This window comes from Pyxicephalus adspersus, chromosome 3 (genome assembly GCF_032062135.1).
Source record: "Pyxicephalus adspersus chromosome 3, UCB_Pads_2.0, whole genome shotgun sequence".
NCBI lineage: Eukaryota > Metazoa > Chordata > Amphibia > Anura > Pyxicephalidae > Pyxicephalus > Pyxicephalus adspersus.
The window spans coordinates 52593920-52610368 of NC_092860.1; the positions used below are offsets into that span (position 1 = coordinate 52593920).

The following is a 16449-nucleotide window of genomic DNA, read 5'->3' on the forward strand; positions in this document are numbered from 1 at the left end:
AGGGAGGACAGGTAGGGAGATGCACATGTGTGAGATCAGCACCCTTTTTTTGCAATGCACCCACAGAAGGAACAGCCCGAAGCCTCCTGGGATACATGATAAAGATATCTCAGGGGGCAGGGATCTACCACGGCTGAAGTAAAGAGCGAAGGGGAGGAGTCCTCCCTGAAATTCTTTTAAATAAAGTCTTTCAAAACAATTTTAAAACTTTTTTTTTCATTTTATAAAAGTTTTAGCCCTGTCATGATAGATATGTTTTAGGATTTTAATTTCTTTTTAATGCAGTAGCACAGTAAATAAACTCCTTAACCCCCCTAGCGGTATTCCCGAGTGTGACTCAGGGTGGATTTTACCTGCAAAAAGTGCTAATCCCGAGTCACACTCGGGGTCGCCAAAAAACAATAAAAAACCCCACTTACCTTTTAGATTGGCATTCCCCAGCATCCTGCTTGTCCGTCCAGGTCCTCGGGACACGTCCTCCTTCTTCGCTCTTTTCCCCCCCCGCGACTGCAGAGACATTCTCTGGGGGTTTCCCGGTGCTGATAGAAGGAGCAGCGAGAAATTCAAATAATTTTGTATTGCATTCAATACAAAATCACTGTATTGAGTCCAATACAAAGAAATCTTATGCCTAAGAATTATAAGCCTACAATGTAATGCTTTTTGTGTGATAATACGGACAGAATTAGAACTCTAGGGGGGTTAAAATGGAGCTAAAGGTACACTTTTAAAACTTCACCTTCTACCTGCCAGATGGCTCTGGGTAGCTGTAAAAAAAAAAAAACAGTGAATGAATGAACTTCCACACAGGACAACATCCCGACCTGACCAATCTAGATGGCTGATGATCATCTCCAGGAAGAGAAGAAGGACAAAGATGGCACCTTGCGACAGAAAGAGGACAAGTGAGTATGACAGGTTTAGTTGGCAGCTTTTTTGTCTGCTTTGAACAGATAACTTAATTGGAGAATATTTTGAATCACACCACATCCTTCTCTTATAACATGAAATCCAAACTTTTAAAGTGTAATAAGGATTTTTTTTGGTGCTTAGAATAAACAATAACAATTAAAAGTGTTAACATTTTTTTACAATGTATTATGTAGTACTTTAAAAACACATCGCAAAAATTACTTGCACATACATTATAACCAATTCACATTGCTTTTTTAGTCCTTGACGCATTTCTCCGTAGACTTCATCAGAAGGACATACCATTTTTACACACTTCATATATTTATTTGTTCAGATGTTTCAATTTACCAATAAAGCATATCCCATGTCGGTTATGTTTTTTGTATTAAAGAAATATGTATAACAAGTAACATACAAAAACTTTTTGGTGCAGTTATAAGTATTGTGACCCCTTTCTGTCATATAGCAACACCTTTACACCATTACACCTTACAGCATTAAAGCTGAACTTTATCCTTAACTTTAAGTCCTGTACAGTTGTGCAGGCTATTCATCTGTACTGAAACTGTCTGCTTTCGTTCCTCATTTTTATTATTTCTCTGCATTTAAAGTTCCTGCATGTCAGGCCTGCCTCATTCTCTGTCTGATGGACACCCAGCATCATTTAGCTGTCAGCTCCTCAGATTTAGTGTTCCCAGCCTGCTCCTTTTTATTCAATAAGTTTCAGTACTTTACTAAAGCAGATTCAAATCCCTCCTTTCCACATCTGTTCTCCCTGTTTGGCTTGTAGACATTCATATGAATGCGGTATTAGGCTATGTGTTGCACTAAACATTTTATTTACCCTCTTAATTATTGCATTAAATAATCTAATCTCAGCACAAAAGAAAATAAGTAGTAAGGGTTCTGTCACTGGCAGGCGTGTTAGGGATGTGAGCTTTGTCTACATATTCTGGGCTAAAAGGTGTCCCTCTGCCTCATCTTAGAAAGTCAGAGAGCTATGTTCCTGGAAATTATTTACAATTTTCTCTGCCTTCCACTAATTCTCCACACATTTTATATGCAGCAATAATATATAAACACAATCGAAATGCTTAGTACAGAAAGAAAGTGGGCTGTGTTTACCTCCACATGGGAAGAGCAATGAATGACTCCGCAGAACCTTGTAAAATATTTTAAAATTACATTTATGTTCACTGTATGACCCTAATGTGGAAGTTATTAGAAAATGCCCTGTCAGTCCTGCAATGTTCTGTGGGAGATAGCTTTGTCTGACAGTATCGCAGGCATGAAATCACAGAAACAAAAAGCTTTCATGTGACCCTCACAATTTTCTGCTGTTATCTAGTACACAGTTGAGTGGCACATGGTAATACAGTGCCGTCTTTGTGCATATACAGTATGTGAGAATCGTGGAAAAAAAATGAAAATGTAGAAGGTATTTTAGGGGAGCAATGGCAGCCCCCATATTTATCTCAAAGTAGGGGTACTTTAAAGCAGAATTTCAGGCAACTGGATACATATGATGGAACCGTTTTATCAGCCAAATAAAATACAGTGGGGAACAATTTTGAACAAATTTTTAGTTGACTTAAATTTTTAAGCTTATTTACACTAAAATAGGTATGCTGATTCTGAAAGTGCAGTTTGTTTTCTTCTATCATGTCAGGTTTTTTCTCAACCGGTTATTTTAATGCGATTACTGTAGCATGGATTTGTATCGGCTATTCATTTACATGCAAGACAGTGTGGCCAGAGGTTGTGCGCTGCTCTATGTAGTGATTAAGCAACATTTATTTTTCTACTTATACATGTATTTCCTTTCTTTCAGATCATGTCTGGCTCTGCTGTTTCTCAAAGGTAAACTTAGTGATCAAGATAAGTCTTGGGCCCCCCATAAGGTGTGCAAACAGTGTGTCCAGGGTTTACCATGTGGACAAAGGGAACACGTGATAAGATGCTATTTGGTATACCTATGCTTTGGGGAGAGCCAGGAGATCATTTCAGTGACTGTTACTTTTGTATAGTGAAAACTTCAGGATATAACAAGAGAAATAAATGTAACAGAGTATCCTAGTCTACCATCAGCTATATGCCCAGTGGCTCATTCAGATGAAATCCCAGTGCCGGTTTTTTCGTTACACTACCCTCTCTTGAAGAACATGATTATAGTGATGAACTTGGTGACAACAATAATGAAGAATTTGAAATGGAAGAAGACTATGATCATAAGGGATTTGATCAGCATGAGTTGAGTGATTTGGCACGTGATTTGGGACTATCAAAGAAGGCTTCAGAACTCCTAGCATCAAGACTGTGTGAGAAAAACTTACTTGAAAAAGGAACAAAGGTATTGTACTTTTGAACCAGAGAAATTGCATTTCATCAGTACTTTAGAACTGACAGTGGCTTTGTGTATTGCTTTAACACACTTGGTTTAATGGAGGAATTGGGATTTCCAATCTATAACTGAATAGCGACTATTTATTGATAGCTCAAAGCGGAGCTTAAAGTGTGTCCTCCTTCACAATGGCAATATATTTGCGTCAGTCCCAACTGGCCATTCAGTTTAGCTTTGTGAGGAATATGCAGACCTAAAGAGAGTCATTAAGTTGTTGCAATATCATCAACACATTTGGGACATGTGTGTTGACCTTAAAATGGTATACTTCCTTCTTGGTCAGCAGCATGGATACACCAAGTATCCCTGTTATCTGTGCATGTGGGACAGCAGAGCTGGTGAGAGGCATTGGGTGGAAAGGAATTGGCCTCCAAGATCTGCCCTAAAACCAGGTGATCCAAACATTCTACATGAGCCACTTGTTGATAGAAAGAATATTATATTTCCGCCACTGCACATTAAACTGGGTCTGATGAAGCAGTACGTTAAAGCTTTGCCAACTGAAGGAGACTGTTTCAGGTACCTCATTTTGGCATTTCCTAGGCTGTCATTTGAAAAAATAAAGACCGGTGCGTTTGATGGTCCACAGATTTGGCAGCTCATCAAAGATGAACATTTCATCAGTACTATGTCAGAATTTGAAAAGAATGCTTGGTTATCATTCAAAGCCATTGTCAAAAACTTTCTTGGAAACACACAAGCAAATAATTACACAGAAATTGTCCAGAAACTCTTGGAGAGCTCCAAAATGCTTGGTTGCATTATGAACATCAAGGTGCATTTTCTGCATGTCCATCTTTCTAACTTCCCGGAAAACCTTGGTGCACTCAGTGATGAGCAAGGTGAAAATTTCACCAAGATTTGAAGGTCATGAAAGGACGGTATCAGGGTAGATGGGATGTACATATGATGGCTGACTGTTGTTGAAGCAACCGGCGGGATTGTCCTAACACTGAACACTCCAGGAAAAGCTATAAGCGTAAATTTTTACCTTAATCGCTTACCCGATTTAATTTTCAAATGTTTTACTGTAAAAAAAAATGTCAGAGTAACAATAAATCATTTGTATGAACAAAAGAAATAAACAGTACATTCAAGTTATTTCATTATTTTTTCATTGTATGTAAAATTTGTATTTGACAAATATGGAGGGTACCCTGTATCGTAAAAAACTGGATGTGATAGCAAAAAACTGGGGTCATTTCTGGATTCACCACCCAAAAATTAGTAAAAACAAATGTAAGATTTAACTCAACAAAAAAGCATTCCCCAGTGTTATTTGTGTCCCTAAAAAACAGTACATCTACTTTAGTGAAACTTCCTTGGTGACCCATTTTCTCTCTAATGCCTGCCCCCAGCCTGTGATTGAACTGTGATTGAGCTGTGTGTGATTCATACATCACACCTAATTGGCTCCTATTGTTGCCACTCCCTCCTGTAGTCTAGTTACTTAGTAGTTGAAAAAGTATATCTAATTATTTTTTATGAATTTGCAGCTGTTATAATGAATTATTTCTCTGGTATTAATGAGGCCCATTGTATAGGTTTTGTCACTTTTGGGAAGCAATGATGTACAGAAGAAAACAAGTAAATATGACCAAAAATTGCTAAAAGGAGCTTGAAGATATCAGCAATATAAGGTTACAGAAAAAGTGAAAATAAAAGTAAACATTTTGTATTTTTTATTATACATAGTGCTTTAGAAGACTAAAGGTCAAAGGTAATCTCCTTTGTAGAGATAATTCATTCTGTATCTGTTTTTTTTTATACTACTATTTTTATGTAGTGTATATACAAAATTGTGTGTTTATAAGGACAGTCAGTCTTTAGTTGGATTGCAAGTATGGTTGGGGTCTACTTTCTCCCACTGTAAAACCCCTTTCCATTGCTTGCCCTAAGGACCAGCCCACCTGATTATGTGAATAAGATTGTACACTGCCTCTTTCATTTATTAGATTTTAGTCTTTCCAATAATTTAGAGCTTAGCATCACATATAGGCAGGGTGCTGTGTTTTTTTTTTTTCCACAAGCAATGTACAAGCACACCGCCAACTCCTGCAGCCAGCCATTATCTTGCATACAGGAGCACAGGAAACCAGCAATGATGTCAGTACATCCAAAATAAGGTATGTAATTAAAAAAGGGGAAAATGTAATTTAAAAGTTTCATTAGCGTGTTGATAAGGGCAGAAATGGAACCAGTGAATGCAAGGTATTAGCTATCTAATCTAAGGATGGGAACTAAGCAGAACATAAAAAAAATTGTGTATATTATTCTGCACAGGACATGACTATTCAAATGTAGATTATAGTCCTAGGAGGTAGACCACCATCTCTTTTGCTAAATCCCATATTGACAGTATTTTTTCTTTCCTGATTACAACAGTGTTGACATTTTTTGCTCCTTAATGTGACCCGCAATTTTCAAATCCGGATATACTGGAATCCATAAGTTGAGTTTTCAAAAAGGGTTTGTAACTGTGCTGTCTGGTGTGGAGTCTACCCTGAGGGTTCTGGGTTCCCTGGGCTTCTGTGTCCAGCCTTATCTGTTTAATAGGTATCTACATTTGAGGGTTGACCTAGGCTGTAACTGGATAAAGCAGAAGTCTTTATATTATAATCGGTTGCTCTAAAACTTTTTCTCACACTGCTAACATTGCAGGCCTTCTCACAGCATGTAATTGCTACTTAAGCATCCCACTGTATTTGTTGTATGCTTTTGATTTTTAAATGTTAGTCCACATGTCATACTTCTAAGAAATTAATAGTTGGGTTTACTTTCATGACTTAAACCTTGTTGGTACTGCCTTAGACAACATAATCAAGTATGTCACATATGGCAAATGTACCCACCTCCCTCAGGACCTCAAGTCAAACTAAGCTTCTTGGAGTCCTCTGCTTTCATCCCTTTTTGGTGCTTTTCCTGTACTAAAGAGATAGGCCAAGTCTTATTAGTCATAAAAACCTTTAAGGCCACTTTACAAAACTGCAACAGTCTAAAAGTTGTCTCTCAGGCCCCTCCCCAACTATCTATTTTTCTGATAACTGGCACATGACTAATGTCAGGTCATGATGTCATGGGGTGAAGTTGCCTCCACAAGTTACAAGTTCGATTTCCTGATCTCTCAGTACTCTAGTTCTAACTTTCAAATCTCACTTTTGTGCTACCTGAAACTCTTCACAATCTAGTTTTCCAAGAGGGTATGAAGTTTGTATGACTGAACCTACTGTTTGGTTTTCTGGTGGCCAAGAAAATTGGGTTATCCTTTATCTCTTACTGTGCAGGACAGACTTATCAGACCTCAGACACCTTGTATATAGCTCAAACATGGCATGAGCCCCCGTGGAGTTGAGGGAATAATAAGCAGCCCTGTTTTCACCAGAACTTCCCACATGGGGCAACTTGATGCAAATCATTCACAGGGTGCAGCCCATGGACATCTGAAGTAGGCAACCAGAGTGATTGGTAGCAAAATGACAGGTAATCTTAGTGTCTGAACCGAGTGAAAAGTCAGAGGGCATGAAAAAGACATAGGAACAAACTGGAGCTGTCACCTGAGTGGTAGTGGTTTCAGCTCTCTGAACTTGGTAGCACAGAAGCTAACTTCATTGAGGGTATAAAAGTATAAATATTCCTAGCCATATTTTATCCCCAGTGCTTTTCAAGAGTTTGAGAACACATTTAAATTTATTTTGCAGTTTAAAATTTTCCCAGATAAAGACAGGTTCCAGGGCAGCTACTATGGGCTGTTAGGGAAAAAGAACAAAGTAAGCCATCTCAAAAAATTACGTACCACTATTCAGACAACCACTGGAATGGGGAACATCTAACATCCATGGAGAGTTTGCACCATATTCATCTAGAAACGAGAAGTGAATGAATAGGCCCAGCAGATCCGTCATTAGGAGATTTTGTTTGGCACACATGGCACAGATGATAATGTATTAGAGTCTTACCTGGAGGAAAATATGTGATTGTTGAACTGAGATTAGGACCAAATATCAAAAGGCTGGGATAGCAAACTCTAACGGTGGTGTCTTCAGACTACTGGGGGTTGAAAGAGAATGAGATAGCATTTGCCTCTGGATTTAGGGGATCCAAGTTTAAAGGTGTATACAAAGTTAAAGTGCAAAAAGGGTAAGGGCCTACAAACATGCATGGATTTAGTTACTGGGCAGTTTAAAGGTATTGCAGGTTAGTATAGTCCATATAGATCTTGTCTGAATTAGGCAAACCATCCAACAGATGATAATACTCCTTCAGGATAACTTTTCTCTGGGGAAGAGAATTCTTCTTTGAGGCACACAGGAATGTCTTGTAACACTGAGCAGCTGAAAAAAATAGCCCAACTCCAATAAAATTTAAAGCAAGTGTAGAAAGGAACGGCCGATTCCAAGCATTAAAATTCATATACAATCCAGGTAAACAACAACACATACATAGACAAGATATCAGAAATTTTACAAAATGCTGGCAGTGCAAAAGCCAAATGATATAGCAAGTTATTTGTAGAAAAAAGGAGGGAACCACCTCAGAAGAATCCAAACAAAGACTACAGGAGGGTGCTTTCAAGGCAGAACTAAACCTGTGATTAGTCACCTGTCACTGTTCTGTCGCAGGGCGCCACCATCTTCCTTCGGCCATCTTGATTAACCTGCCCATGTTACCTTGGCAACCATTGCTGAGCATGCCCGGCACAATTTGACATTTGGGCAGTGATCAAGCAGGTAAGAACTGGTATTGCAGAAGGGATATTGCCCTCTGGAATAACCGCCTGCTTGAATCGCCCATGGTGAAAGTGCATCTGCAGAATAATGAGTCTTAAATCATCCCAAACTGTTTTCTTGAACATAACAATGAGTTCACTGTACTCAAATGGTCTTCACAATCACCAGACCGTAACCCAATAGAGCTCCTTTGGGATGTGATGGATTGGAGGATTTGCAGCCGACAAATCTTCAGCAACTGTGTGATGCTAATAAGGTAATATAGACCAAAATCCCTGATAAATGTTTCCAGCACCTTGTTCAATCTTACATTGAATATACAAAAATATATTTTTAATTTGATACCACCAAGAAAAAAAAAAAAACATATGCAAATGTACAAAAACAAACCAGATGTGACAGAAAAATTAAACTTGCTTTAAACATGGTAGAATGGGCTATAAAATGCAATTTCAATACATTCCCCCCCCCCCCCCATTCCTAAGAGGGCAATATCCCAAGTTATTTCTAGTACATTACTGTAACATCAATTTCCAAATAGCAGGAGGACACCATTAATCGATGTACAAAACTGCTTTTAACATGCCGTCTAAAAAAATAAATAAATAAAGCCTGCAGTAGAAGGAAATCATTGCAAATAGATAAAACTGAAGAAGCTGAAGTACACAAACCGTTTAGAAACCTGAGGAACAGAGATGTGAAAGTTATGATGAACATTTAGGTTGTCTAGTTTAAAAGGAATGAAGGAGTCACAAATGGATGTCCAAAGTTTTATCGATATGGTTGGTATGTAAATCTAAAAAGGATTTGATTCATTATATTTCACGCATTGGTTTGCTCATGATTAGTCTCCTACCCTTTTTTATGGAACTATTTTTTAAACTTTTTTCATGTAGAAAGAGACTGCCTTCATTACAGATAATTTAGAAACCTACCCTAGAAGAACTGGTTTATAATTGTTCCAGCAGCAAAAGTGCCCTAGTAAATATTTGCACTGGAAATCTGATTCCAATTGGCTATTGTGGGGGCAAAAGAACAGGACAAGCCTAAGGAAATTTACTGTTCTGGCACATTTATCAAAACCACCCACATGTGTAATATTTCCATATGTATTGCACCTAGTTCAATGTGTGAGGTTATTCGCATGGTCAGCATTTTCCAGTATCACTATTCACACACAGTTTTTTCAGCCTACAAAGCAACATACAAATATAAATATAGTATCTTAGATTGGTGGTACTGTGGCTTGCACTCATCTTTGCAGCTAAGGGTTCTGTGTTTGTGTGGGTTTCCTCTTACATCATCCCCCCTCCAAAAAAAAAAAAAATGGTTCATCAGATTGTGAGCTCCTTTAAAGGACAGTTAGTGACATCACTACTTAATATGTCGGCACTATATAAACATAAGTAATATTGAGGTGGCTGTAAAAACTTTTCTTTATCTGGTGATTGTCAGTAGCACACCTATGTTTTGGGTGGCAGTGATCACCGTGCTCTCACTCTAAGCTGCTTGCTACAGATATAAACTACAGAATACATTTCTTTTTATCTCCATAGCAAAGTTGTTCTGTGGATAATAAATGTAACCCAAGAAATGTTGTATTTTTATGTACTTAATAAAAAAATTTAACTAAATCCCTTTAATGTAGTTTATTAGAATAATAAAGGATGCAGTAGTTTCTGGATTAAGAAAATATAGCTCCTTGATATGATTTGAGACAGTTACCAAAGTTCTATCCATAATGAAAGCACATTGATGAAACTGTGTGCATCAGTTTGTGTTCATTAAAGTGCCTCTAGTGCAGATCTATGGCTTGTGCAACATCCATTTCACACAGAGGTCCTTCTTTAACAAACCTATTTTCAAACAAGATAGTTGTACTGGACACCAAACAACATGGACTTAACACTTGTAGATATGGAGCTGGATAGGCATTGGTGACCTTGGTTTTCTGTAAACCACAGGTACTAACAATGCTGGATATCTAAATGGTCGTTCTAAGGCCAAGTGACTTCCACAGGTAAAAACTAAGGAAGCCCCGTTAATGATTGGTAAAATGTCTTTTAACAATACAGAAAGTCCACCAAGTTGAATGTGACCAATTAATGATACATAAACTTGACCTAGATACATGAAGTATGACCTGGATAAATGAGAACTTTTACACACATTAAGGACAAGTCTATGGTAAATCTTCTGTTGTATAAAGGAGGATGTTGAAAATGACAGTATAATCACACATTTAACCTGGTCTATGTAAGGAGAATGTTCTAATTTTAGTGTTTTATTTGTGCCAATTAATAAACAGGAGATGGGTTCTCCAAACTGACCACAGAAAGCAGATATGTCTTCACAAGGTGAAAATACAAAAATATCTTGCAACCTAGCTGACTTCACTCATAAAGGCCCCATTGCAAACTGAACTGCCATTAGCTTACAGTATTTGGGAAAGCAACAATTCAAATTTGTAACCTATATTCATTACGTATTCTGTAAGCAGATTGTGTAGATACATGTCAACCGGTATATAATTACTTGCACTGACAGGTAGATTGTATTGAGAACTTTATATTGTTAATAGGGTTGCAGCCTCACTACATCCTATTTTCAAGTCAATTTATGAAAGTGGTAATCAGTGGTCATTCACTCTTTACATTATCATGAACACAGTTAACGCAAGACAAGATTAATAAAATAATAGTCATGTTTTATTCCAAACAAGAGAAAAGTAAACAATAATAGACAGATAAAAAAGTCTGTCAACAGTGGCAATAACTGGAAAAAATGAGGCAATAAATGAAGTGTGTTTGAGTTGTCTATGTCTTGGTTTCTTCAGTGAGTACAGCTCCTACTAGATTCCTTGCTTAAAAAAAAATAATCATACATTTCTACAACACAGCAAATTAATATTAATTAATGGGCTGGGAAGACCTTTTTGTCTACATCAAGGGCTACTTCCAGGATAATAAAAAGCCATTTACCTACTTGGCATTTCTGGCTGTTTTCATGGCTTTACAGGCAGAGAAATCCCATCATATAAACTGCATCAGGAAAACAAATCTGGAAATTTAAGTGCAGAGATCTTGGCCAGTGTGCAATCTGACGAGTCTGCATCTACCCATGCTAGACCTATATTAGTAAAGATACAGGCATTTGCTTCCTTTTTTTATAGATGTGCAATGAGCTTTGATTTGCAGCCTTTCATATACTTAATTAGAACTATGAATGCTGTTTGCTATTGTACTTCACAGTATTTAAAGAGAAGCAAGGATGCTTAGGTAAGAAATATATGCATGTTGGCTTTAACCGACATAAACCTTTCTTAGCTGTGCATTTGTCACAGGATGACTCTTGAAGCCTCCTTGCCCCGTTCTTCAAGAAACTAGAACAATATCAAACAAGGGTTACAAACAAAGGGTTACAAGCATCTGACACACTTGGAAGTGTTGATACCAAAGCTAATAAACCACTGTGGCAGTGCATGAAAGGAAAAATCAAGAGAATAGTTTGCTGGATATTTACTATTACTGCAGGGTTTTTTTTTGCAATGGATCTGCTTTAACTACAGGTCTCTAAGCCTTCATTTTCCCCAGCGTTTAACCTGAGGCTTTAAAAGCCCATGTTTGAAATTCTTATCTATTCCAATGGGTTAATCTACACCAGGACGTTTCCTTGAGGCATGTTTATGAGCCTTATCCATAATGTTGCTTGCAAAGTTTAAAAAATTATAATGCAGGGTTAACGTTGGAAATTGCAGGTAAATGCTTCCCTTGATTTCAGTGTGGTGTTTTCCCGCATTTATAAGCGCTTGAAACGTAACGCGGCATAGGTGTTTTCCAGCGTTTTTAAGGCAAGCTTTAGAACGCTAATAAAAGTGCATAAAAATACATATAAACGCAGTAGCAAACGTTGACATGTGTTTTTAAAAACGTCTGTGTAGACCCAAGCTTTATGTAGGCAGTGGGCTGAATTCACAAAACTATAACAATTGCTCTATTCTTTAAATTCTCTTTTCTGTGATGTAAAGTGTAATTTGCAGTCACATGGTTTCAAATCTGAATCTTCATGGCCAGTAACACAAGCATTACAGCTTAGCAAAATGAGTAAATTTGCTGTCAATATAGAGTCAGGAGGTTTGGAGAACAGAAGTTGTCAGACATCAGGTGACTTCTCACCTCACCTATCTTCAAGGACTTACAGACGTCCTCAGACTAAGTTACATGACCACTATTGTAACGTGATCTGTATTCAGGTAATACATGTACCAAAAGTATGGTAAACTTAAAGCGTACCTAAACTCAGAATTTTCACTTTACATAAAAGGGTAGACAACCCAAAAATTCTAAGTTTTTTTTTTCTAAGTGCAACACCCTTTATAAAAAAAAAAAAAAAAAAAAAAGGGTGCAGCACTGCCCCCTAATTTTCGATCGCCTAGGTGATCGAGAATGAATAGCAGTGCAAAGCCTCCCTGGATACCTACGTCACGCATCCCAGGAGGCTCTTGGGTGCTCAGGCATGCGCAGAAGCCCTTTCGTCAAAAGGGGAAAAAAGTGAGTGAGATCAGAATGTTTTTTTTTCCCAACTACATCACCCAATCCCGAACCTAGGTTGGGTGACCTAGTAACAAGAACCCGGAGAAAGAGGGGAAGATGGTGGCGCCTCGAGCCGAATACTGGGATGACATGGGACCTGATGGAAGAGACCTCTGGACTGACTGACTGCGCTGCGGGATTGAAGGTAAGTGTATTTTTTTATTTTGTTTTGTCCGTTTTTGAGTTTAGTCACTCTTTAATGAGTATATGTTAAAAAAATACAAATGTTGTAAACCACTACATTACCATATGCAGTGGTTAGGATCTGCTAAAAGAAGTCTAAGAAAGGACAAAGGGTCAGGTTCTTTGGCACCCAAGGCTCATTGATACATAAGAAGAAAAGAAGAATGAAAGTTATGCCATCTCCAGACCATGCTTTTGTACCAAGATTGACAACCTAAATGAGAAAAGGGTAAAGGGGACTCTAAGCATCACTGCTTGCTGCACACTAGTCAGATCCTATGCTGACCCAGCCATTGCTGAAAGTGATTACAATGGGCATATAGGAATCAGATCTGGCCCAATGATTGATGGAAGAAGGTAGCCTGGTCAGGTTAATCAGGTTTTCTTTTCCATAATGTATATGGCTGGGTGCATTGTTTACCTGGGAAAGATATGGCAGTGAGATATTATATGGGATGAAAGCAGGCTTGAGGAGGGAGTGTAACTAAAAACATGCTGTTAGGTTAATTGGCTTCCCCCTAAATTGACCTTAGACTCCATTAATGACATATGACTATAGCAGGGACATTAGATTGTGAGCTCTTTTGAGGGACAGTTAGTGACACGACTATGGACTTTGTACAACGCTGTGTAATATTATGGCGCTATAAAAATATGGTGTAATAATAATAATAACTACTGCTAACAATTCGGTGACAGATAGCACATGGATCCTGTCATCTTGTCCATGCCTTAACAGGTCAAAGTTGTTTTGGTGGCACAAATCAGACTTTTTAAAAAATGTTTTTGTTTTGGCTGATCATCGTATACAGTCTACCTGGATTATAAACATTTGCTCAGGCCGGTTTTAATGCTTCAATTTATGTAGCCAAAATCCTATTATGTTAAACACAATTTAAATACTGTGAGCTGCACATAGAAAAAAAGCAGAGTCCTACAGACATAAATTTCATTAAAGGCAATGCTTCCAGCATATAGGTCATTTTCAACTTTGTACTAGAACAATGGCTGCAAAAATCTGTGATAGACCACATTTCTACCTTCCCTTAATACAGAATCCAGTTGCTGTAAACTATAGTTACTGGCATGCCCTGTAGGCTGTCTGTACATATGATAGGCTATCATAGCATGCTGTAACGTGTACATTTTTTAAAGACATGAAGCTGAAGACTGAATGCTCCACAGGAAAAGAGAAATCTCTGTTAGAGGACTCTATATAGTCTCATGTAACATTTCAACATACATAATACAAGTCAGACAGAGTTAACAGTGTAGCAGGGACAAGAGGCTAACAGTTCTAGGATGATTTGCAAAGTTTGGGGTGTTAAACATTTAACAGTTCCGTGCCTTTAGGTAGAATTATAACAAATATCTGTGGTGTAGGGCAAGGCTTCATCCACTTACAAATCAACACAGCACTTCTAGACTCTGGCTGAGACATTTCAGCTGCAACACAGTTCTAACACCATCTGTCTGGTTAAAATGCAAACTAAGTGACTAGCCCCACGTAAATTCATATTATCCATAAATTCCCATGAATAATTCACTAGCAGGCTGATGACACAAAATGTTTTTATCTCACAGGTCAGCATTTCCTGAACCTGGCCCTCTAGAGTCTTTTTCTTAAGATTACATGAAGAAGTAACATTGTCAGGTCACACAGGAATCCCAGTTCCAACACAACGGTACTGAGGAGGGGATAATCTTTCACCCACTGACAAAAGCAAGAGAGAACACTTTTGAGGAGATATCATTTGGCCCAATGTACCTAAAAACATAAAATCCTGTCATACTAAATGGTTCCTACTTGGCTGGACAAAAGTTGCTAAAAATTATGGAATTCCACGGTCTGCAAACTGACAGAACCAGAATTTTACTGATAAAGTTAAAAGTAATTTTAAACCGTAGCTCTGAGAGTGACAACTTTAGAAAAAAAAAAGCCAGTGGAGGCACAGCTTACATCTTCTCTGAAAAATAGAGTTTGAGCTTTAATGGCTGTTAAACAAGGGGTCATTTACATTAAATATATTAAATAAAATGGAGAAACCATTGATAATATTACATTTCTACTCCTCAGTGATATCATGTACAGCTAAAAATGTTAAAATACATAACTAGTAGTATCGTTAACAAGCCAGAAGATATAGCCGAGAATAGAAAACAAATGACACCACTTCATCCTCTGTGTTCTAAAAACTGGGGTCTAATTCATATACTGCTGCAAACGTAGTGATGTTAAGAGTGACAATGGCTGTTTCATGGAAACCACAATAACAAGTACTGGAAATATGGGTACGGATTTCTTTTATGTATGGAATGGAAAAACAAAGGGAACTTTGAAATTAGATTAACATTCTTTAGGGTACAATACTAGTATTTGCATGATAAATAAAAGCAAAAAGGCTTTAACATATCATCTGCTGATAAATTAAAAAAAAGCTGTCCCCCAACTGCCTTAAACTGCTAAATATCAACACATTGGTTTCATTTGTCAGCCATTTTTGTCCAAGCAGTCAAAGGGTAATGTGATGATCCCCTACAAAACTATATCAAATATTAAAACCATTCCCCAAGAAAATATAATTTATCCAAAAGGGAGAATGGAGGAGAGGGAAAGAGTCATTCCAACTACCCCAAAAACCGTATTTGTGTGCAGAAAAAAGTTTAAAACATTGATAGTATTATATATATATATTTATGAATATAAAATCTAAAAATGCCCTTCTCTGTTAAATCTATTCCATAAAGGGAAACAAAGCTGAAGGCAGATATTAAATATAGCACAAAAAATATTGTTCCAAATTCTATTACCCCTTATCGTGCAAAAGGGAAGGTATAACCTTTGCCACGCACCATGCACTTGGGGAGGGAGCCAGTATCGCTTGCAGACAAGGGGAGTGTCAGAATTATGCAGCATGTAGCTCGGTCTCCAAAACATGGAGTCTTTGAACACAGGACCCTAGAAATTCCTTCCTGTCTGATGGCATGACATCCACGACATCACTTCACTTCCAGAACTGAAGTCAAATGTACTGTGCATTCTCTTGCAGGTATTGACCCTCCTTAGCTCTGGACACACAGAAGAATCCTGTTCAGTGAGTGCTGGATCAGTTCGTAGTATTGTTTTTATGGGGTTAGCTTTCACAAAAGACTAGCCAAGCTGGTAGTAGGTCCGTTCTGAGCCTGAAACTGTACAGGTGGTGACCCATCTGTCCACTGGAAGAAATAAAAAAAACATGATTAAACACTGAAAAGCTTAAGGTAAATCCTTCTGACAAAAGATTTCATTTGACTGTAGGTCTGTAATCTATACCAAGAACAATGAATTGTATAAGCCAGAAAAAAATAAAAAAAGGAAAGGAGAGACAAAAGACTGTATGAATATATATCTGCCATGTTTTGTTTTAAAAGGAAATAAAGCTTATAGTGGATAATAAGCAAAAAAAAAAAAAATAAACAATCCTTAGTAGCAAATTTGATATAACACTTTGCCTAGATTCCTCAGCTTTAGTCTGGCCGTCAATCCTACTTCGTTAAAGAATGGATACCACATACTATACCAGAGCACTGCGGATACATTTTCCTTTCTATTGCATTTTAATACGATAGCCATATGATATTGATCTCTGGA

General features: G+C 37.7%; 1 protein-coding gene across 2 annotated transcripts in view; it reads right to left on the bottom strand.

The window, feature by feature from the left end:
- Window positions 1-10729: 10729 nt before the first annotated feature.
- MAU2 (MAU2 sister chromatid cohesion factor) overlaps window positions 10730-16449 on the bottom strand; it is a 28228-nt gene continuing 22508 nt past the window's right edge. For both annotated transcript variants that reach the window (XM_072404603.1, XM_072404604.1), the window contains exon 19: window positions 10730-16034. In XM_072404603.1, the coding sequence (XP_072260704.1) occupies window positions 15960-16034 (75 nt within the window). In that variant the 3' untranslated portion in view covers window positions 10730-15959. The remainder of the gene's footprint in view (window positions 16035-16449) is intronic.